Source organism: Haliaeetus albicilla, chromosome 26, assembly GCF_947461875.1.
Source record: "Haliaeetus albicilla chromosome 26, bHalAlb1.1, whole genome shotgun sequence".
NCBI lineage: Eukaryota > Metazoa > Chordata > Aves > Accipitriformes > Accipitridae > Haliaeetus > Haliaeetus albicilla.
The window spans coordinates 16,959,148-16,982,633 of NC_091508.1; the positions used below are offsets into that span (position 1 = coordinate 16,959,148).

The 23,486-nt window shown below is 39.8% G+C and overlaps 1 protein-coding gene across 22 annotated transcripts in view; it reads right to left on the reverse strand.

The window, feature by feature from the left end:
• FNBP1 (formin binding protein 1) overlaps positions 1 to 23,486 on the reverse strand; it is a 101,698-nt gene that overhangs the window by 53,776 nt on the left and 24,436 nt on the right. For all 22 annotated transcript variants that reach the window (XM_069770556.1, XM_069770572.1, XM_069770571.1 and 19 more), the window contains exons 2-4: positions 15,187 to 15,302; positions 9,980 to 10,036; positions 7,250 to 7,397 (exon numbers count right to left, since the gene is read on the reverse strand). In XM_069770556.1, coding sequence (XP_069626657.1) covers positions 7,250 to 7,397; positions 9,980 to 10,036; positions 15,187 to 15,302 — 321 coding nt within the window. The remainder of the gene's footprint in view (positions 1 to 7,249; positions 7,398 to 9,979; positions 10,037 to 15,186; positions 15,303 to 23,486) is intronic.

Below are 23,486 nucleotides of genomic sequence, written 5' to 3' on the forward strand. Positions count from 1 at the left end.
AGAGTAGCGTAATACAGTCCTATGAATGTTGACATGAAACACATGACTATCTTCACACACGTTCATCAGCACTACTTCTTAATATTGTGTGGCATAACCCTGTTCTCCTTTGCAACCTCCCATATGAATGTTATTCCTAACATGTGCCTATCAACTAGGTCAAACCTGAAACAGGTTGTATGAGTAACTGCTCAAGCTTGATGTTAATTTGACTTGAATTGCCTCCTCCTGAAGTAGTGCATTCCATAGGAACTCCAGTTACAGACCACTAAGACCAAAGTTTCTCAGGCTTCAGACAAAGACCAGATCAGCCGCACAAGACAACCAGAACTAGCTGCTCAAGCCTGCTAGGAGACGTGACAACAGAATGATGGTCGGCGATTAGCATAAACCTAAAAGATGCTGTGGCAGTAGTTTTTATGGTAACTTGCCGTTTCATGCTACATATGACAGATTAAGCCCTTATAGTGGGAATCGTAACTCAGAACCAAGTAACTTCTCAGACACAGAGACAACCGTGCATTGTGCTCCTCCCTCAGCAGAGCAGCACTGCACTCCTACAGCTTAGCAGGACAACTCCATGGGAGCAAAGCTACAGGGGTCCTCAAGAGCACTCTGCTACACTGGCCAACTCTTCGAGAAGTCCTGCTGAACCATCTGGCTTCACAGCAGCAGGCCAGAAGGCCCTAGATTCAGTGAGCACAAACACAGGTATGACAGGTTGTTTGGAGATCATGTACCCCACTCTCAAATCCATCCTTGGGGGCTAATCATGTCCATAAAAGCCCAGCTGTGCCAAAGTGCTCTATGAGAGGAAACCTATGTGCTTTTCAAACAGAGATCCAACATTACTACTAAAAACTAAGGTATGAAGAAAAGATGTTTGTGTTTTTAAATCCTTCAGTGAGAATAAAGGAGCATGCTACTCTAGCTTCCACCTTTTCTAGTTCCCAGTCTTGTTACAACGCTTCTCTGCCACTGATCCACAACCAAGAGATGCCATCTCACTCAACAGAATGTCTCCTTCCTCCATAGAAATGGTCTGTGACAGTCCCATACAACTCCTGCAGCGGTGAGAAAACTAGAAGAGGTACAAGTTAATGCCTCAACAGGCAAAGAAATACTTATTTCTTTAAATAGCTGCAACCTTTTAGCTGTTTCCATATAGCCTTCATTTATGCATATACCCACACACAACTGTTAAGACCTGCATCAGATATATAAAATGTTGAATGTTAATTAAAATGCCAGCTAAACATGCCCACATGTGTCATGTACCTTAGGCCTTGGATGAACAGCATTCGCACACAGTTAAGATATGCTCTACTAGTATGGCTTTATTGTTGCTCTTTCATTTTAGGCCGATCTCTGTGGCTGTCTGGATAGAGCAAAGAGAAAAACACATACATGGCCGATACTCAACCTCGCTCACCCTCAGGCGTTTCACAGTTTTGCACTGAGCAGGAAATGTTACTGCTGATAGAAGACATCTCTCACCTCGTCCCTCTAACAGGCTGTTGCTCTGCACTGCAATATTCAGGCTAATTCACAGAAAATTTAACTACACTTGTTTGTAACCATATTTTGTTTCCCAATCAGAATCCTTCTTGTAGTAAACAAAAGCCAATTTATTTATTTGAACTATTATTTCATAGTTCAATGTGCCCATTCAAAACTGGGAAGAGTGGGACATTAAGTCCACAGTGGTCTCAACTTTAACCCTGCTAAATCCAAAGTTCATCTTATACCTTTCAACTGGATGGGATGTTATTATTAGTTTCCCACAAAAAATGTTTTTGGAAACTTTTGTAATAAGCACTTGTTTTTTCCATCCCAGAACAGTTCTTCACAGCACAATTAGATGATACGTACAAATACTTAACACATTTTCATTACATTTGTGCTATAGTTTGGGGAAAACCAACAAAAACTCAGTAAGAATACAGAGAATTTATTAGGATCTTTCCTAAACAGTTTTCTGCATTCTTTCATTTCTTATAGCTACTACTTAACACTCTACTGGTACAACTTAACTTAATGAAATACAGCTGAAATACCTTGTAAGAAAGAGAGGATGAATATGTGGAGTTGGATCATTGTGCAGTGTATTTATCAAGCACAACAAAATCTGTAAATGCCCAGAGTTTTCTTTCTCTTTATAAGTAGCTCCTGCAAAGCTTCTATCTGGCAAAATAACTATTTATTAATGTTTAATTTTCACAACCTTCAATTAAAACTAAATAATTCTAACTCTATTCATGGGGCAGTAAGCTGGAAGTGAGTTAGTCACAGAAAACAGCTTGGGAAAGCTTAGTTTGAATCTCATCAACCTTAAGTTTGAAGTTTGGCAAATCACTTCCTTTCACTGTCTCTCTTTTCCTCTTCCTACTACCCGCTTTGCCATTAGTTTGTCATTTCTGGAAGGCAGCAATGTCTCTTTGTACCTCTGCAGCACAAAGCACAGCTGTGCTCCAAACACACAGAGACCTTGAGGCACATCCAAAATGCAACACGGAAAAATCCATTGTGCGCTTGACAGGGTCGTATTCTGCCATCCTGTCTCACGCTTGCACGGTGCATTACGCCATGAGAAATCCTGTTGAAAACCACAGGACTATTTGCAGAACAGGGCACTATTCAGAATGAACGAACGTGGCAGAATTCCTCCAATTATTTACTTTGTCAACACCTGAGAGCCTACAAGAAACAGAAAGTTCTCTGACATGTACACCCCCTGTATGAATACACACAGGGAGGGTGCACACACTCCACCATAAAGAACCAGACCATTTTTGCCCTCACAGTACCCATAAGGATGCATTCATTCCCCATTCCCCTTCTATTCCGACACAAAATGGAACGTATTGACATCAAGTAAATTCTCTACCAACCACAGAATCCCAGTGCTGCACCAGTTCAGTCTGCAGCAAAGCTCTTGGCTTGTACTTGACTTTCATGCTTGATTGTATGGAGCCAGCCTAGCCCCAAGGGGAGGTGGAGGTAGAGGTGAAAGCAACAGCAGTAATAAGAGGGATAGTTCATGACTCCCAAATACATTTTTAGCAAAGCTGACATGAGCAACGGCTACACAGAGCAGCTGCTCCCAGAGGAGATCATGCATCAGACCTAGTTTGTAACCACAGATCTAAATCAGAATTGTCCCAGGAATTAATTCTTGAATTTCTATCCAGACAAACTACAGTATTGAGGGTTATCCTCAGCCATAGTTGAGAGAATACCTAAACCAAGCTACCTCCTGTGAAGCTTTAAGAAAAAAAAAAAAGGAAGTTCTCAGTGCTTGGTCCGCACTAGCTACATGTTTGCTCAGAAGTCCTCTTAGGTGTCACCCAAAAAGAGGGTAGCAAAAAAACCCCAGTATCTAGTTTTTTGTTTGTTTTTTTTTAAATAGAACAAAGCATGCTGAGTAACTTGGCAGGTGCAGCAATGTGGAGAAGCAGATCCCCTCACCTAAGCAATCAAAATGCTGGTCATCTTTCTCTCATATGGAGAGTCTGCTTAGGAGCTCCTATCACAACCAGCAACGGTTGCAATGGGTGGGAGTAGAAGAACTCCAGTACATTTTCAACACGGAAATGTATTAACTGTTAACACTCGTGAAGTAAAATCCAAACTCCCCTCTTGACATTACCGGGATCATCTCCTTTTCTTTTGTCACAGACAAGCAAGATTAAGACCCAATTTTGTAATACCATATGGCCCTCAGCTCAAACTTGACACCTTCCACAGCTGCCCCAAAGTAGTTTTTGTGAAATTGGGGTGGCAAAAAGAATGACTGCAGAATCAAGTTCTTCCCTGAACCACTCTGAGACATGATCCCCAACTCATTTGTGTGGCTTGGTGATAGAGGTCCTTGTACAGTGAAGGGGAATTCAGTCACATCCATCTGGCCTCAATAACCTCAAAATGAAGGTGGATGGGGCATGACCTTCACACGTAGCGTAGAACTGACATTTCAGAGTTGAAGCAGCTAGCAAGATCCTAGCTGAAGATGAGAATTACTCACATGAGAGCATGGACACACTAAGATCAAGAGAATACAAGAAGAAGTTGAAGTGAGGAACTGTACTATAAGGAGATTCACTTCACTAGACAGCTGGGAAGAACTGAAACAGCACGAGGAGCTCTCCCTCTTACATACATACATACATGCGCTGTGTGTGAAAACCAGGCAGGGTGTACACCTAACTTCAGTGACTGTGAGGGCAAAACAAGTCATCTGGTATGGTGGTAACATCAACGAGGACTATCCTATGGAAGGCAAACGTGTAATACCATAAAGCTTAACACACTGATTGACCTTTGTTCCTAAAAACAGTCAAGTTTCACAAAAAGAGCCTTTGCCTGATTTTTCTTAATGCTTTCTGATATCAAAACCCATCATGCAACAAAGCATGTTAAAGGTAACCCAGAACCCTGCCAAGCCCCAGATCAGGCCAGAGGAAAAAGGAGGTATCTGTCTTTTGAACAACAGCACCAAACCACTGTGAATCTGCAAATCATCCCACTTGTCCAATGTCCAGACTGACCTGCCTGTTTTTGATTAGCTGCCTCTTCCCTTATTTTCACCATTAGTAACCAGCTTATATAGAAAAAAATGACACAGGCAGCTATCAAGTACACCTTTCACAGTTGTCAAGCAAATCCAACATACGTAAAAATTGCATGCCAAATGAATTTTATCCAGCATGAAAACAATGTAAGGCTTCATATACTATTAGATTCTGTGCTGCTTACAGACTATGGGCTTGTACTTGTCAAGGAAAAACAAAAGAAGTGTGATTTATTTTTGTGCAACCCCAATCATCTGCTGGTGCAATTCCACTTTCGTCAATAGAGCTAAATGAGCATGAAAACACAGTAATGCAGGCATGCATCAGACCCCACATATTTAAAGATCACCACCCTCATCCTGCACGACTCTATTAAATGCACAATTCCTACTGCCTATCATAGGAGCTTCCTTTGGAAAGGGAAGCTCTTAAGTCCAATATATTTGCCTGACCACTTTCTGCTATACTCGAGTTCATCTTTCACAGAGTTCTACTCAGGACACATCTGTGTATCATTTCTATCTTCCAGCTGTGAAATTACAACAAAAAGAGCAAGGGTGCTTATTTATCTCAAGTCATACTGAAATCACTGGAAATTTGTACCATTTTAACAGGTAATTGGACAACTGAACGACTTAATTCAAATCATACAAGACTCTGTGGACAAGAACATGGGTCTCCCAATTCCTACGTGTGGCCCTAGCCCCAGAAGTGATCATCTTTTCTTACAGCTTATAGCAACTTGGTGGACTTGGTAGTGTTAGGTTAATGGTTGGACTCAATGATCTTAAGGGTCTTTTCCAACCTAAATGATTCTATGAACTTGTAGCATAACAGCTGACGACATATCAAGCAGTGAGCATGAGAACTCTGCCAGCAAAATTTCTGGAAATACCAAGCCATTCATCAATTTGTATCATAAAAGGTTTTCCCAAAGCATCAGCTCTCTGTGATATTTACACAACCACCACCTTCCCCTCCTGCAGATCCCAGCACGATTGATGCATTTGTGTTTTATGGTATGAAGTGAGAGACTATGTATGAAAAATGCCTGAAGGCAGAAGCATTTTCCTTTTCAACACCATTTGCTCATAAATGAGAAGTCTACAGGAATCAGACAAGGATTCGTAATTCATATAGCTTATATTCATGTTACAAGAACAAAACAACCAACCATGACTGACAGTGTTTTCTGTTAAAGGCTAAGAATTATCAGCAACAGCAGGTAAATATACCGTCAGTTGGTTTTTTTGCTGTTATCGCTGACCAATATTAAAATAATTTTCCTGTCATTCACCCATTACTTATCTAAGCCATACTTACTACAAAAGTCTACAGACAAAACAAAAGAGGTAAATACAGTTACTGCTCACATTCTTTACAAGAAAGATAGCAAGTCCTCTTTTATTGTACTTAAAATGTCTAACAGATATTCCAGTCACCTTATACACCCATATAATTGAAAAGTTAGGTAAAAACATTGGAAGTGACAGAAAAATGCCATACTAGAATGCTTCTTTTTTTTTTTTGCTTTGCTTATTGTAGAGTCGATGCTGAATAAAAGGTCATAGAAGTGGCTGAGAAACCATTCTCATCACAGCTATATGTAAAACATCCTTCCATGTTGCTGCCAAACTATTATGTCCCTGAAAGATTATACACCATTCTGCAAATTAAAGGTATGTCTATATATTCTACTCCTCTGTTGACAGACTTACCATCCTAACACCATACTTAGGAAAAGATGGTAATTTCCAGGACTCTGGTCCTGAACAGCACTTCAACAGATACTTAACATTTAGTGGGACTATTTATAAATGCAGAAGTTTTGTTGGACTGAGCAAGAGTATTTTTGCACTTTCCATAATGGACCAACAGTTTGAAAATGAAACAGAATGCCCTGATGCTCCCTTGCCTTGTTGCACTTTGTTTAGTCATTTTATACCTGTGTTATGAGTGTTTGTAGCAATAATGCTTAGAATTGCTACTTTATGCCCACTTGTTGCAGGGATAAAAGGGTTCAAGATAAGGAAGAGAAATCACATCTCAACTATATGCCTTTCAGAGCTGATGACATGCAAATTAATCAGCTTTGAACATTTACTGTAGCAGGCACATAGGTTCCTAAACTACTAGCTAAAATACAGTACTAACATGAAGCTCCTAATTCTACCAGTCTTGAAGTATAACAGGTTGAAAACCAGATTCCCCACCAACACAAAACAAGACAGACCCCGTATTTCTCATTAGAATAATTTTTTAGAAAGTTCTGTTGACTAGATCTGGCTGAGAAACAGGAAAATGTTGAACCGAGATCCTAGTAATTCTTTCAATCAGTCTCAGTAATACAGTTTCTCTGTTTATTTCAGGCTTTACACAGTGCTACTGGACTCTTCCTTAAGCAAGCTTTTGGCTAACAGAGCCTTAAGCACAGATGGGTCTCTGACCTTATTTAGCAGGGATTCTCCTGAAGGCATTGCTGTCTGATCTTATAACATTTGATTCAAAAGGTTCAGTGACTTGGCCAGGGCACGCAACCCACTTTTTTAATGCTTGGTTCTCAATGAAGCTCTTGTTGATTAACTACAAATAAATTTTGCTTAACATTGAACTCCCCTACCACTAATTATCTGTCTTAAATAGCAATTAATTGTGAATAATAAAAAATGTTCAATTACCGATTTCCTCTCTTGTTTCAGCTCCTGCACATAGCGTGTTAACTCTCCAGTGATAAGAGAGGTCATGTTCTCTGAAATGACCTCATGCTGTCCGGCATAGTCATTCATTTCATTTAAAGTGGCTAGGAAGGCTCTAGTTGATGTGTACCTGCAGAGGACAAAAATGCATTTTGCTTTTAGTCCCTTTCTTTTCAGAGAGACACACTGCAAAGGGAGGTTGTATCCTTCTTAAGCATTTAGTACTGCTGCGTGAGACTGAATATGGATTAGCACAGATTCACGTGAAGGAACTTCTCAAAAGGAAGCCTACCCCACACACTGACAGTTGTCTGGTAAATTTATCTCAATTTAGACAGTTTGACATTGGCTCTTAAAATATCACAGTTTTAGCGTGCCACATTTTTTATCAGCACAGCTCTGGGACTTCACTATTCACCAAACATTTCTAGTTACACTCTTTCAAGTCCTTACAATTCAGTGCGCAGAGTCATCAGTACACTCTACCAGGCAAAATCCTAAGCAACCAATTTTTGGCTAGCATAGTACAGAAAAGAAAACTTTTCATAGTGTAAATTGGATTTAAATCAGCTATAGTTTATAAAGTTTTCAAAAAGGTAATGAGTTTACTAACCAGGTGTTCATTGTCAACTCATATTTTTTAGGACCTTCCATTGCAAAGTTTATTTTTTGTCTAAAATAATCTCTTAAATGACATTCCATGTCTTATTAAAAGGAAGAAACGAACATCTGTGCACACAATTTCAAAACAGCAGATTATGTCACTAGCATATTCAGCACAGAGCCAACAGAGCTGCATTTAAATACCCCAGCTGGCTGCGCTGGTCAGCTGGAAAACAGCAGCTTTGAAGCACTGCACTTGTACATATTAGAAAAACGATTAATATTAAATGGTAGCAGTCTACACTGATATTATCACCTAAAGGTGAAAAAGCAAAGCAAAGAGGGAGAGATTTAGAGGAAATAGAAGGAAGTGTCACAAGTAGGGATGAAAAAGGCATCAGAGAAAAGAAACAGAAAAAAAGAAACTAAAAAAAGAGACTAAAAATATAGTCCAGTACAAGCAGCCACATTCACAGTCAAGCTGTGGTGCCTCAAGAGAAATCTCAGTTGCAAAAGACAGGGGATCAAAGCAACAGAACTACAGACTGACAATAAGCTTGAAAACAGATCATTTTTAGACAGGCTGTCTCAAAGCAGTGTCCGAGGCCCCGAAAGGTCGCATGACAAATCCCCAGACATTGTTTAGAGACATGAGGAAACTATACTGAGGTGAACACTGTATTTAAAAGGGCAAAGGATGCACAGGATCTTCTGTGCCACATCACATGAATCATTTAACTCCAATATCCTTTTCCAGCAACGAATGATGAATCAAAAAAGGTTGTAGTAAACTCAAAATACCCATTTATGGTATAGCTACCCAAAGGCAGATTTATTCCTAATCCCGGGTACAAACCAAAACAGCTGATGTGCTGGTAGCGTAAGCTTCCTTGTGTAAACATCAATATCTCAGGAAACAATGGCATAAATAACTGATTCACAAACAATGTTACTAAAAATAAATTAAAAAGAAAATGAAAAGGCTGTTATCTCTGTTAATACAAGCCACTAGAGTAACTGTATACAGCAGCTTGGGGGGCTGACCCAAAAATCTAAATTAATATAATCATACAGTTGGACCCGTATCCAAACTCGTTTCAAACGTTTCAAATTTCAAGGTCAAGGGTTTGAGTCTGCTGCTGGGCTCTCCAGAGGCAGAGCAGCCTCCTGCAATACAAGGCTGCAGGGTCAGACTCTGCAATGCCTTTGTTCAACGCTGATGCATTACAAAACACTGACGTTGAGAAACTTCAGAGTCAGAGCGTTCTAAAGAAAAAGGTTCTTGCTCTGGCTTATATCCTGTCTGTTGGAAAAGCTCCTCCTCTAGAAAGTTCTCTTTAAAGAGTATCTTTAATTTCATCAAGGGCAGGAATGTTCTTAACATGTGGTCTATCATCACCTGTATCCATGTCCGCAGTGTCACCCAGTGAAGGAGCTGTGCTTTGACTCTGCCATCGCTATCTGTGAGCACTACATTAGTCCCATGCCATCAGGGACATATAGTCCAAATACATGAATCAACAGCAGTCAGCTGAGGCTATGCAACATCCTTCAACAGCAGCAAGCCATGTGTCCATCCCTCCCAGGATACTGGAAGTACAAACTACACCCTTCACCCTACTCTTCAAGAACCACTGGTTTCTCTGTGGTGTTGTAACATTATCCCTTTAGTAGGTTACTAATCTGTGTTGTCAGTCCATTTGAGTAATTTAATACTTAGGCAGACTGCTTAAGTTTCATGATAAAATTAGCAACTGTTACTGTTCCTGCTGAAAGTAGTTGAAGAGTTTGGTCATTCACTTCAAAGGGCCAGGATCATATAGTCTGGCATAAAGTTTTTAAGGTACATGAAAAACAAAACAAAAACCCCCAAACTGGGCACTCAGAAACCATAACATAAAGGGAATTGAGTAGTTGCAGACCAAATCCAAACTTTGAAAATCCACTCCTTACTAGGTACCATATAAGCCTATTTCTGCATCTATGATTTCTATACTCTTAACTTGACTTTAAAATCTTCGGTTTACAAGCCAAATCCTAGCTGGTAACCCAAACTTTTCCCCTTCCTCCATTAATGCATGCTCACCCAGCAGTGGATCATGAACATACCTGTATTCTTCCTCCTCTTTGGAGTTCTTTTTGGGTTGGTATTTCTTTGAAAGGTTCCTAAAATTAAAAATACATGTATATAAAATTAAACTTAAAATCTCCTTTAAATTAACTGGATAATCTTTGCATGCACACACATTCTGTGGGGCTCCAATTTTTATTTGCAGTGATTAGACACCTCTTCAGAAGTATGATTGTAATTAGGCTTTTTGATTGCATTGTAGTAGCACTCAAAGAATGGGCCGCACAGTGCTTCAGTCTCTTAAACTGCAATAAAGTAGCAGATTCTGAACCCAAGAAGTTCATAAATTAAGGTCATGAAGTCAATACAACCCAGTTCTGATTCTGCTGATGCACAAGTCTCCTTCACCTGATCTAAAGGAGAGACCCTTTCACAGTAAAAACACTGGTCCTTAGATACACAGGCATGCTTTTAAAACTCCACCCAGTAGAAGGTGCTACTCCATATCCAAAGGTCAGCCAGCCTATTAAAGCATGAGTTGCTGCAGCAGATGACACTCATGCCTAGGCAAATTTGCCTGCCTTTAGCAGGATGCTTTCAAGGAAGAGAAAAATCTTCATAAAGCTGTAGGAGCTGCACTGAGATGACGAAAGGGGGATCATTTTATGATTATCAACTGATGCTGGGAGAAACGTGAAATTCAATTATCCCAATTAGCACAGATGATTGCATCTCTCATTACCCCACATCCAACTAATGATTTCATTTTAAAATATTGATATGTTCTTCAAGTGATCGTATCCTGAATAAGAAATCTGAACATAACTGTTAACACATTTGACAGTTAGTATATAGCTTTCATTGTCCTGAAAGCACTGACTGCAAGCCCCTTGCCAGCAGCACATGAAGGGTTTAATGAATGTGTGCTGTCCACCTGACACTCCATACCCCTTGCTGATACTTAAAAGCTCAGCATTGCAATGCATATTGCACTGCAGCACAATACAACACCATGCATCCTTTCAACAATGCAAACCAGAGAGCAATTTTAAGATCTTTTCAGTGCTGCGGTACTGGGATCTCCTCTATTCTAAACTCAGCCTTATTACTATAATATGCTTTCCTGCAGCCTCTGCAGAAATGGAAGCCGTTTGTTTAAGCTTTACAAGGTTGTTTCAGCGATTAAGAATATAACATACAAGTGGTATTGATAGAATCGTCGTCTGAAGGACTAACAAGTTGCATTGACCTATCTGTGCCAAACTCTTTGGAGGACTCCCAGAACACATCCAGTTGAAAAGAAACAGCTTTTTCAGAGGTGTAACCCACTCCCTGTTGCATGCTGGTTTTACTACTAACCAGGAGACAGCAGGGCCTCTTGTCTCACATTTCTTATTCCTTTTGTTCCCCTTAAGGAATTAAGAAGCATCTGCCCAAACAGAGTAGTAGCCAGAACCCTTGCAGATTTGCACAGACAAACGTGTTTCTCAAAATTTAAGTATCCCTACTGGAAGGGATCCAAATGAGCATCTCCTTTCCAGTCTTTGCCTTTTCTGAAAGGAGCAGGCTTTGAAACAATGAACTTTTCTCTAGTTCTGCGTACAGCAGCTTCAACCAAAGAATACCGGCACAGGAAGAATTCTGCTAAATGTTCTGCATGAGTACAGTAAATCTCATAAGCACTCTTTGTATGCCATGGGAATGCCTCCCTCCACACACCTGCTTAAAGAAGGGAAAAAACACAAGAAAACATGCACAGAAGACTACAGTAATAAGGCATTTTCACACACACTCAAAATGCACTTCTCCCTGCACTGTCATGCTGCCCCATTAATTCTGATATACACAGCTACTGTCTTGTTAATCTTTAAAGGTGCAGAAATACTACGGAGCTGGCACAAAAAAACCTAGACAGTATGCTTTCACACAAAAAAATATTCCGAAAGCATGTAACAAGGATTAGCATCTGGGTTAAACATTTTATTATTTTCTATGTACTTTATAAAAGACAAAATATTTGAGTTGAGCCTATATATTTGAGTTCTTCTATTTCACACACCCCCCTTTTTTTTTAATCAAAAACATACATAGGGTTTTAAGCAGGATACACACAAAAAACCCAGAAGTGACGCTGAATCCAGAAGTATTGCTGAAGTTCAGCGTGCAAACATACAGCGTCATGATGAGAACACCAGCACTTCCCAGGTTCAAGCTCACGAAGCAATGACACCTTCAGAGCTAACTGATTAAAGAGGGAACTAATACATAAGATCAAAGACCAGCAGTAAAATAGCAATTCTGGAAAGATACTGGGCTAGCCTGTACACCTGTCTTCGATTCATGTTTCTATTTGCGTTTTACCCTGCATCATTTTTTTTTTTTGCCTTTCCAGTTTGTTTCTCTGCTCCCTTATTTCCACTTCTTTGACATCTTGCTCTTTCTCTCACATTTAGCATTCATCAGAGGTTCCCAATTCCTGAGATCTTAAGCATTTTTTTCCAATAGGTCCTCCTCAAGGTTATCTGTCCATCATCACATTAGGCAAGGCTTTTGACACACTTTGTGATGCTCAGGAGTGTGCGTGCTTTAAGATAAGTAGTGACTAGGGAAGGAGGACAACGGAACGCCACTTCAGCACTCAGGGCACAATGTCCAGCATGTCACATCCAACAGAAGCTCAAAACAAAACACAGGAACAAGTCAACACTCTACCACACTTTCAGCATCCCTTCCTTCCCAGCCTAGTATAATGACTCAATAATTATAATGTAAAAGAATTAAGTCAAATCTGAACTGGACTCTAAATCCAGGACTGATTGTAAATGGTACAAGCAGGGCTTGAATAGTGCAGGCACAATGTGCAAGGCGTGGGACACTGGAGAGTTTCCTCCACTGGTGTAAGCAGATAAATTTGAAGCACCCTGCAAGTACCTAGATCTAACTTAGCACTTCTAAAAACCAAAATATTACATATGTATCTACAGAATTATAAAGAGGAAGGAAAGAAACATTTTTAAATAGAAGCAAATTAAACTTCAACAGATGACCAGGCCGACATGTAGATAGTAAGACAGGAAGAATAGCTAGCTAGGGAGCCCAGAGACCAAGCAGAAAACCCACATTTTACAAAAATAAAGTTCAGCAGCTTTACTTACACTATAAATAAAACTTTGAGTTAAATCCACAGGGGTATCTTGTGTTAACTTGTCCCTTTTTAATAGTATGTCTGCATGTTATGACATGCAGTGATATGCCGCAGCTCTTTTACACCAAATGGATATGATATAAGAAAGGTTTGCACCAGGCTTGGGAAGACTTATTAAAAGCAGATGCATGGCTTTTTTTTTTTTTTTTATGTCCAGCACTGTTTTATCTCAACATTTGACAAGTCTACGTTTTTTGTTTTCCTTTTATATCTCTAATTTCTTAGATGACTCCAAACAGCATTGTGTTTAAGAGCTCCTCAGGAATAAATGTATTTGTCCTTGGATCATAGCAGGGTGGGGGACAATACACAGGGGGACGGGGGGAGACACACGGACGGACAGATCACAAATGCAGTTACATGTGGGGAATTAAAATAAGGAGAGAAGAAACAAATTGACCAAGTTTGTTTTGGAAATCTAGGACAGAGTAAGAAATAAAACTCAGGAGTTCAGAGTTTCTAGATAGTCACAGGTAAAACTATCTCCCACTTTCCCTAAACATTTTGTTTGTTTGCTTATTTTCATAATTATGCTCTTGACACCCAATAGTTGTCATCCTAAGAAATTCAGTGAGTCTAGTGATTCTTCACAAGACAGGCCTGCTCACACAGATACTTTGCTGGGGTTTCCCAGTCCACTCACACTCTCTTTCTTCCAGCTCATTTTGCCTCTGTAATTCAATCTCTTCTCATCTCCATAGGATGTGAGCAATTTGTTCCTGCACAAGTCATTTTCTATTTCCTGCTTGTCTATAGCAGAAGCCCTGGGGAATCCCTGTGGCATTCCCCTGAGAAAGCACATAACCATAAAGGCATGGTTTTATCAACTACCAGCTCCTCGTAAAGAACAGGCCATTGTGCATCTCAAATCCATTCTAACACAAGCATCAAAATTTCTGGGCGATTTTTTGTTTTGCTTTGTTAATAGACATTGTGCTTTAGATATATACAGCTCAACTAAAACCTCAGATCTCAACCTCTATAAGTATGAAGAAGATGGAAGGAGTTCTAATATGTATTACTGTCATAAACAAACAAACAAACAAACAAACAAAAGGTATGGATTTACTGGAAGGGTTAGGAAGGATTAGTCCTGCGCTCCCCTTCCCAGTTAGCTCCACCACCTCCAGTTTACCACCCTGGACACTAGTGCCTGCCAACAATATTGCACCACAGCCTCTCTCGGCAGCAGCGGCAGGACTGTCTGTGTGCTGTACTCCCCTCTAACCCCTGTTCACCTCTCTTCTTTTCTACCCTACTGGAAAAAGCAGGGTAAGAGCTACTCATTGTGGGAGGGTTCTTGGCACCCCTTCCCCATTTACACTGGATCTGACATCAAGGAGTAAGTTTTCTGTATCTGGTTCACATACGCTCATCTCTACCTACAACCTGATGGTCGAACCAGATATGTAGAACATACACAGCAGGAATTTTCAGTAATTTAGCTACTTGAGATAAATTCACAGGATCTCTGCTCTGGTCAGGAGACAGATCACAAGAACAGTGGCAAGATTATAAAACCGTCAAAATTCAAATCTCAGGCTGCAACCTGGCTAAATATATAGACAAAATTTCCAAGGGCTGAGACTTTCTGACCTGCAGTTTCTCCAACAAGTATCCATGAAGAGCCTGTCTTATGGAAAGAAACCCTAAACTTTGCCTTACAACAAATTATCATTATTGTGCTGAATTCTTAAACCCTTCAGCATTTACGCGCAGCAGTCCTAATTTCATGGAAAACATTACAATGCTACCCTCAAAGCCTGAGCCATTAATCATGCATAAATCGTGAGTAAGCCCTAGTATGCTACTCAGTCACCTAAATAACCTTTATTTTTGTAAAGCATATGATTTTTAGCAGAGATAATAAAACAGTACCTTAAATTAACTTTAGCTTTCCATTCTCTAAATTAAAGCTATTCTCTAAAAGCCATTATTATAAACCAAACACATTACCACCACTGAAACAGTAAACTTACAGATGATTACAGGCTCTGAACAGATGCAACTCGAAGTCCAGAACTTTACGTATCAACTTACCTAAGCTGCTTTGCATAGCTGAGTTCAATCTCTGTTCTTTCTTTTACAAACTTGATGTACTTTTCCAGAACATCAATACCCCATTGCGTATGTTTTTCTAAGTTGTCAAACTGGTCCTGCAATGAATAAAAAAAATAGTTTAGTCTCATTGAACTTAGAGATAACTAAAAATAATTTCCAAAGTGCATATCACCATAAAGAAAGTGTTATTAATATTTTCCATTACCACAGTTAGACATTTTTGTAGTGACATAGGTTTTTACATCGACAGAATCTGTCTTTTAACATGAGGCCAATTCAGTAGCATTCTTCATTCCTCATTTCTGAATCAGTTTTGTTTCAGAAATCCTGGCAATTCTACTGACTACGACCCTCTAATATAAAGACGTACTTAGACAAAGGATTAGAAATAGATATTCTTGCCAGTTTTTTATTTTACTCTGAAGAGTTAATAGAAGTTCCATGAATTTGGTGTCTACTCCTTATTAATAATTCTGATTTTTGTCTGAAAAACACAGATTTAGACTCCAGCTTTGTCAGTGTTAGGAATTTAAAACATTGTTTAGAACAGCTAACAATCTTTTCATAGAACAGAATTTACTTCCCCTATAGCCTGTTTTGTTCTAAAACAGAAGGCGTGCTAACAAATGATGCCATTAAAAAAAAAAAAATCACATTAGCCAAGTTTTCTTGTCTCCCTCCATTTATATACAGATGCTACTTTGTTCTTCAAATATTGTTGCCCTCAAAAAAACAGTCACACGTGTTTTCAATAAAATCTTTTTCAATCAAGAACATTCCACAAGTCAGTTTGGGATTTGAAAATGCCAAGAGAAATTAAGCAACTCTAAATCCAAATTAATTATCCAAGCCAGCTTATTACTATCTGAAGATTTAACCTAAAATTACCTTGTTTTTTAAAGTTTAGTTACTTTAACAACACTCAATAATCATCCATCCCACACAGCATTTCAGAAGTTAATGTTTCTACAAGACTTGAAAAATATTTTTTAAACTGTGATACACAGAATACTTATCCTGACAGAAACACAGTGTAATCAAGATCTTTAATATCAGCCTGACTTATCTGGTACCAGGTTCCATTATGGTTTACACGGAAAATAGAGAGTAAGTTTGTACATCTGCAGTACAACGGTTAGATTTACAACATTTTCCAAAAAAACTGTACGCAGCAATAGATTTGGGTCAGATGCTTAGCTGCCACAATTAAAGCTTCTCACAGAAGCAATGCTTCTTTCTACCTGCCAAAGATTTGGTTTTGTGACTTTCCATTTGTAGGGCTACCATCAAATGTTATCAAAGCAATACAAACCCACTTCCTTAGATGCACAGAGTAGAAAAATAACAGAAAACTATTACAAAGCCTAGTTTATTAATATGTTGCTTTTAAGCAAATACCACTTTCTGCTTTGTAGCATATCTGGCTCTGACACTAAATTAGGTCGGTATCAGTAAAGATTCTTCCAGCATTGAACAAAACAGTCACATACACAAAAGCTGCTACTTGCTAACAGAACTGCTTTAGCTGTATTTTGAAAGGAAGAAATGGGAACCATGTTACATGTGGAAAATTTGCAAAACTGTAGCAAGAAGCTAGTTAAGACAGCAGGTAATATGCATGGAATACGACCTACAGGGTTTGTGTATCCGAATATTTGCTGTGGTTTAGCATAAGGTACTATTTTAAGCCAGTTCAGCCAAACCAGACTAGGCTTCAGTTGAAATTATGTCACTATTAGTCAATTCAAGAGGCACTGGGGGGAGAACAGCAAAAGGGCAATAGTATAAAGTTACAAGAACAGTAAAGAACTTCTAAGCCTTGTGCTCCAGGAACTAAGAAAAAGTGGCTAAGGGCAACTGGGAGGGAGGGGGGGAGAAAATTTAAAAAAAATATTCAAACTACACAGAATAAAAGCCTGACTTCCAGCAACATAAACCAACGTAACATCATTCACTCAAAAAGAGGATGTATGTATTCTGCAGAAAGGGAAGACGTGGACTAAGCCAGAACATATTTGCATATAGACAAATCCTTATTTCAGACAATTTCACAGCTGGGGAGAATACAAAGACAACGTGGGTAACATCATGGACCTCTCCTCCTCCCAGAGGGCTCAGATCAGGAAGGAACATGGCGTGCTGTCTGGAGCGTGATGCCAGCATAACAAGGCACCTTCTGCTCTGCTTCAAACATACAACCTCTGATCTCTCAGATTATGCTGGTGTTGAGAAAGTAGTGCAAACATGGCCTTTCTAAGGTTTCTGATAAAGAGGTCTTATAGCTATCCCACACCCTACTCTTCCACAATTTACATTATTTAACATAAACACACGCATATAAAATAAATACCCCACGAGGCAGTCCATTACTCACAAGTTTACATGCATTCACACACTCTCCCAACTTTGAGAAGGGAAATCTCAGGGAGGGAAATCCACTCCCTAATCCCTGTAAGCAAATTAAACCACCCTTATCAGATCTACCATATTAGTAGCAAAAAACTAACTTAGCATCCTACTGTAACCCCATACGAAGAGGAAAGGTCATGGTTTCCCATAGGAAAGAATGCCTTTCAAAGAGATCCTGCCCTTCAAGATAATTCAGACTGCTGACTGCAAAGAAAGAGCAGGTTCACCCTGGAAAAGCAATCTTGGTGGTAGCTTGTCGAAACCTCTTCCACCACCATCACCACCACCCTAACTCAATTCTCAGAGCATCATTTAGATTAGAGCATGAATAAAAACCTGAAAATGGCTCCAGATGGCTGCCTCAGTTTGGTCTGTTATCCCACAGGTGGATCTGCTGGACTGTTTCAGTGGCCTCACTATGTCAAGTTTGGTGAAAGAAAACTCCATGATGTACACTGCAAAGGCAAATACACGGCAGCACAGCTGTCAGACAGACCGACTGTGTGAAGATGCTAACTTTCTATTTATAAAGTGAGCACAGACACTCGTCCTGGCCTGAGCTGTAACCAGAAGAACCTCAACCAGATAAACTACAAGCACTTGACCTCCACTATCAAGAAGCGAGGCAAGATGAAATTTAGCTTTCTGCAGATTTTGCTGAAGAAAAGAGTTTGTCCTTTTCCGGGCATGGAACAGTTTTGGCCCAAGTGCCATTTCACTAAGCAGCCAACGCCCCACAACAGGGTGTTACACTGGGGTCATGTATTCCATTATCCGTTCTCTTTTCTGTGTTCCTTAACGATGAAAAAAGTCAGTAAAATTGGCAACACCACCACTTTCTGAGCATGAGATTCCAAAGGAAATGCAGTGCAGCCAGAGGGACCCAACACAGATAGTCCTCTTTGTTTCATGGATCTGCTCAACAAGCTGAAGGTAGGCAAAGGCTCTGTGTTAAAGCTAATGAATCATAGGGATGACAGAGTACACAGAATGCTTTGATCGTAAAGCATAACCTTTAATTCATGGAATCCCAAAGTCCAGGGATACATGCAATCAATGAAAATCCAGAACTTCTACAAAGGAGATTTTTGAGAGTAGTTAACAACATCATGCCTTCAAACGATCAATATTGAAAAGATTTTTTTTTTTACATTCATTTAGAATTTCCAAAGTTCATTACAAAAATGCATTATCACATGGAATCTGAAGGGTAAAAAAACCCTCAACTGTTCTGTAGCAAATCTGATCTAGTTTTAGTATCCTTAACAATGAGATTTTCACCCTTCTCCACAATAGACTGCCTCCCACAAAAGATTTCCCAGAAGCAGACTGCTAGTAAAAGTTCTTCAAAAGATTCCAAACTCCAGTACTATGTTTCACTTCAGTTTTCACTGAACTCCAGAATCATTCCACAGCTTAAAAAAAAGCTCTTCATAGTAACTGATCCCATCAAAAAAAATCTCTCACGAAGGGGGCAATGTCATCAGTAAATTTGCTAGTACTTTGGTTAACTTAAGCATTTGTAGCACTGGGCATAAGCAGCTTCTTGTACTCAAACAGTAAAATTCAATGAGGATTTTCAAACACGGAGATCAGGAAAGGTATCACTGTCCCCCTGAAGCCAGGAAGAAGCTGGTGCGTGGCTGGAGAAGCATCTACCTTACAAAAAGCAGCAAGAGTGCAGCTTGTGAAGATTTATCTGTCTCGGCTCTCAAGGAACTTGGCTCTGCAACCACGAGCAGTCTAATGAGAGCACCACATGGTTTCAGCACAAAGCACACCATCCCTACCAGCGATGGAGATGGGTTTAGCAGGTGAAGTGTGCCACTACAGCTGCGCAGGTTTGGACAACAGCTGGAAGATGGCTCATGATCTGCTGTTTCAGCTTTCAATTTCAATACACATATACTCCTCTGTTCATTTTTGCAGCCTCCTCACCTTTCCAGTTAAGGATAACATTAGAAAACAATACATTCCACAAGGCTTTAACATTCTTCAAGAAAAGCAAGAAAACAAGACAAGAAGCATGACAGTGTTCAGTGAGAATGCTCCCACCAGACCACAGTGAGGGGGGAAACAAAAGGTCACTTTTGCACCTGTTTTCTCTGAAAAAGAAACACCAGAACATTTTCTAGAAGCATTCACTACTTTCCTCTTACTCAGAGACTGGCTTACATCTAAGAACACTCTTGAGCAAAATACTGCACTGACAGTAAGTCATGTATCACAGCAGGCTCCTACCACCGCTTTCATGTTATTGTCTATGTCCTCTGGCCTTCCAACCTGCCAAACCTCATGTTCTCCCATTTTCAAGTCCCTATACTTACTGTGATATCAACAGCTTATTAAAGAGAATAGACTTTTGATTGACAATCAAGATGTGCACACAATTAACCTACTCATACAGCTGTAACTTACTCCTCTTCATCAGATTCCACCAGCTTCCCAATGACAGCAACACATGCCAGAACAAACACTTCATGCTTTCCCCAAGTGATGGAGGAGTTTGAACATACAAGCTGACCCACCTGACTTCACGCGGGCGGGAAAGCAGAGCCTCTGCTGCAAGCTGCTTGGAACAAACAGCCTCATCGTGTTTGTTCAGAGCCTAATACATTCTTGAGCATGCTCACAAAAAATTAAAGCTCAAAAGAGGAAAGAAGAACTTTAGTCATTAACTTGAATGGGAATTGGACATCCAAGGACCCAGAATGCTTTGAAAGTTTTATCCCTAAGGCAAAGTGTGTTTCTAACTTCATTTCTGTTTCCATTAATTCTCTCCCGGTATTTTTACTGCTGCCCAAATAACCTCACATTCATGCATTCTTTCTGAAACTCGGCTGTGTGCTTGTTACCCTGACAATGCTTAAAATGGAAATAGTGCTGCCTATTTGCTTTTCCTCATTTTAATGGCTACTTCAAGCTGTCAAATCCCCTCACTTCTCAACTGTTCTCCTGAAGTCACATTCCCCAGCTATGCAAAGTATTTTGGGAAGAAATAAGTTAGCCATTAAAAAAACAAAAGCAAGAAAAGCTTTCTTCCTATTTCTAAGCCACATAACATGGAGTACAAGCAATTATTGAGCAATAAAGAAGTGTTATTCATGTGGTCTTTGAAGATCAGCTCAGTAAGATACTCCTTCCTCTTTCAAGAGTTCTTCCACCTATTGCAAAATAGTTCAACACAAGGCTTGTTCAATGATGGATGGGGCTTTAAATTTACCACCAGAGGGCTTGAGCATTAACATCTACTGAAATAGAGGGGGTGTCCTCACTCTACTCTTGAGTTACAGTCTCAGTGTCTCCGCAGCCAGACAATACTCACTCAGGTTGCTGTACTCCCCGTGTCTGCTAAGTGCTTTTCACAAACAGAAAGGCCGATGACATGGAGTCCAACTCCACCATACAGCTAGGCCAGAAGTCCTGGGATTTCTATTTGGTTTCAAATGTGAACAAAACATTAGATTCTGGGAGACTTTACCAATTAATGCTGCAATTTTAATCATCGTGTCAAACCTGCTCAGATTAGCTTTAGGTGGCAGCATTTACCATACCAGTAACCAGGCTGAACTGTCACTCTGTCACTTTCTGCTATTTTCACAGGTAGTGGTGCAGAAGTGCGAAATTAAGAAGAATGCTAATACAGAGACAAGTAGTGAAGAAAGAGTATGCTGAAAATTCAGATGCTAGTAACAGAAAAACAAAGCCTTTATATTTAGTCTATTCCTCCTATAAAGTCTAATCCAGCAACGTAATACAAGACCCACGATTCTTAAATGTTAAAGTGTATTTGAAGACTTTCTACTGCCTCATTGTCCAGGGAGTTCGACTCCGTTTCCTCCCCAAAATACTTGTTTATCCACTGTCCTAAAACATAAGTAGGAATAGGGGAATTAAATGCTAATTTTCACCTCTGGTTCATACCTTCTCCTCCCACATCCCTCTTTTTTTAAACTCTCACCCAGTTCCATGGGCAAAGAGGAATTAAAGATCAAGAATACATTACAGCGTTCAAATTCTAAATTACTTTTTTTAGATTCCATGGTTTAACAACTTCAAATTATAAAAGTAATTAACAAGATGATGAGACCTTCATAGCCTTGGTTAAGTCCCATATGGCACTACAGTGCTAGCAGAATACAACAGAATTCAGATCACAGATCCTCGGAGACCTACAATAAAACTGTATGCAAATGTTAACAGTCTTCAGGCAAATTAATAATGAAAGAAAATGCATAAAGTACAGGCTACCACTGCAAGAGCCTTGTAGAAAACAGAGATGAGCAGAAAATACAAAAGCACTTCAGCATCTGTTGACTCAGCCACTACTGACGAGAGACAACTTCCCACATAAAACTTGTCAGCTATAGTCAGTGAAATCCTCAGTTAATCACAGCTAAACAAACATCTGTGTTTATACATGTTAAGTATGAAATGGAGTACAGGACACTAACCTTTTGCTTCACGCAGCACAGACAAGGAGGACTAATGGCACCATGGAAGGCATACCGATGGGACAGGGAGACCATCTCTTTTTGGTTGACATTCAAATGATTCTGTGGCTTTACCAGTTGTTTTATGAATCTACCCTTCCATCACCCTTGTATATCCGGTTCTTGTTCACAAAGCTATTTATGATCATATGAACTTTTCATGCATATCTCCCATTCATCCATGTGTTTAATTTCATTTTACCCTTTAAATATTAAATAAATTCTTCCTGACCTTTCAGCTTAAACAGGCATATTTCCACTCAAGCTGAATAATAAACACCCCAGAAAAAAAATCCATCTTACTCTCTCACCTCCATCCTCCCTTCATCGCCATCCCTTAAACTCATTTTTCCATTAATCCCCAAAACGGTTTTAACTATTCTTTTATCTCTTCTGATTCACCTCAGAACTTGATCTAGTCAGATGAAAATAGAAACAAAAATAAGATTCTTTTCTGCATAATTAGGCAACTGAGTACATTTCAAACTCAGAGGGGGGATATCCCAGAAATCAAGAGTGGAAACAGACTATGTTTTATGTTGAAACATCTTTTATGTTGCTAGATAAACTCAACTCTAATTGTCCTAGTTGTTCCAATAAACATTTTGAATTAAGCAGTTTCTGGTCTGTATTTCAGCCCTGAAATGCTTACTCTCTTCAGCATTTTGCTGAAGCTGTAAAGCAAAATAAGTTCTATTATTTATGCCAATTTTAATTTGGATTTAAAATAATGTTGCCCCAGTATAACAGCAAGGCCCTTTGCACAGCAAAGGGTAGCAACAGGGAGTAACCCTCTTAATTGCTCCCAAGACCAACCACACTCATCCCCACCCAGAAAACCACCTTCCACAAACTCAAGAGTGACCCCTCCTGCTAATTAAGCAGAAGTGCTGTCTCACAGGCATGTTTCGGCCATACCCTAACCCTACCTTGATGGAAACCTGACTGAAGTCAAACAAGAAGCACTTCTGAAAAAAGCCACCTGAGCATATGACACAATGGCCAGCACCTGGAGAGCAAAACGAGTATTACAGCCACGCTGAGGCATGGCCAGTTTTGGGAGTACAACCAGATCATCAGGGTTGGCATGGAACAAATGAACTTGCAACACCTAACAGAAAGGCCCCCCTACAGCAAAGCTGCATAGGTACATCCCCCACTAACAAAAACGCCGAGTTTGTCATCATACTAGTGTAGCTTATGACCTCGTTGTAGAGAAGATGATGCACAACAGCAGACTCTAAACCACAGCAGTAGGTTACAGAGAGCATGACAACAAACAGCAGTGCAAAGCCCGCTAGCGAGCTTTGAAAGCAGGGAAGGGAGGGAGAGCGACTCCCTCAGCAGCAGCACAGAGCATCAGGTCGGCAACAAGAC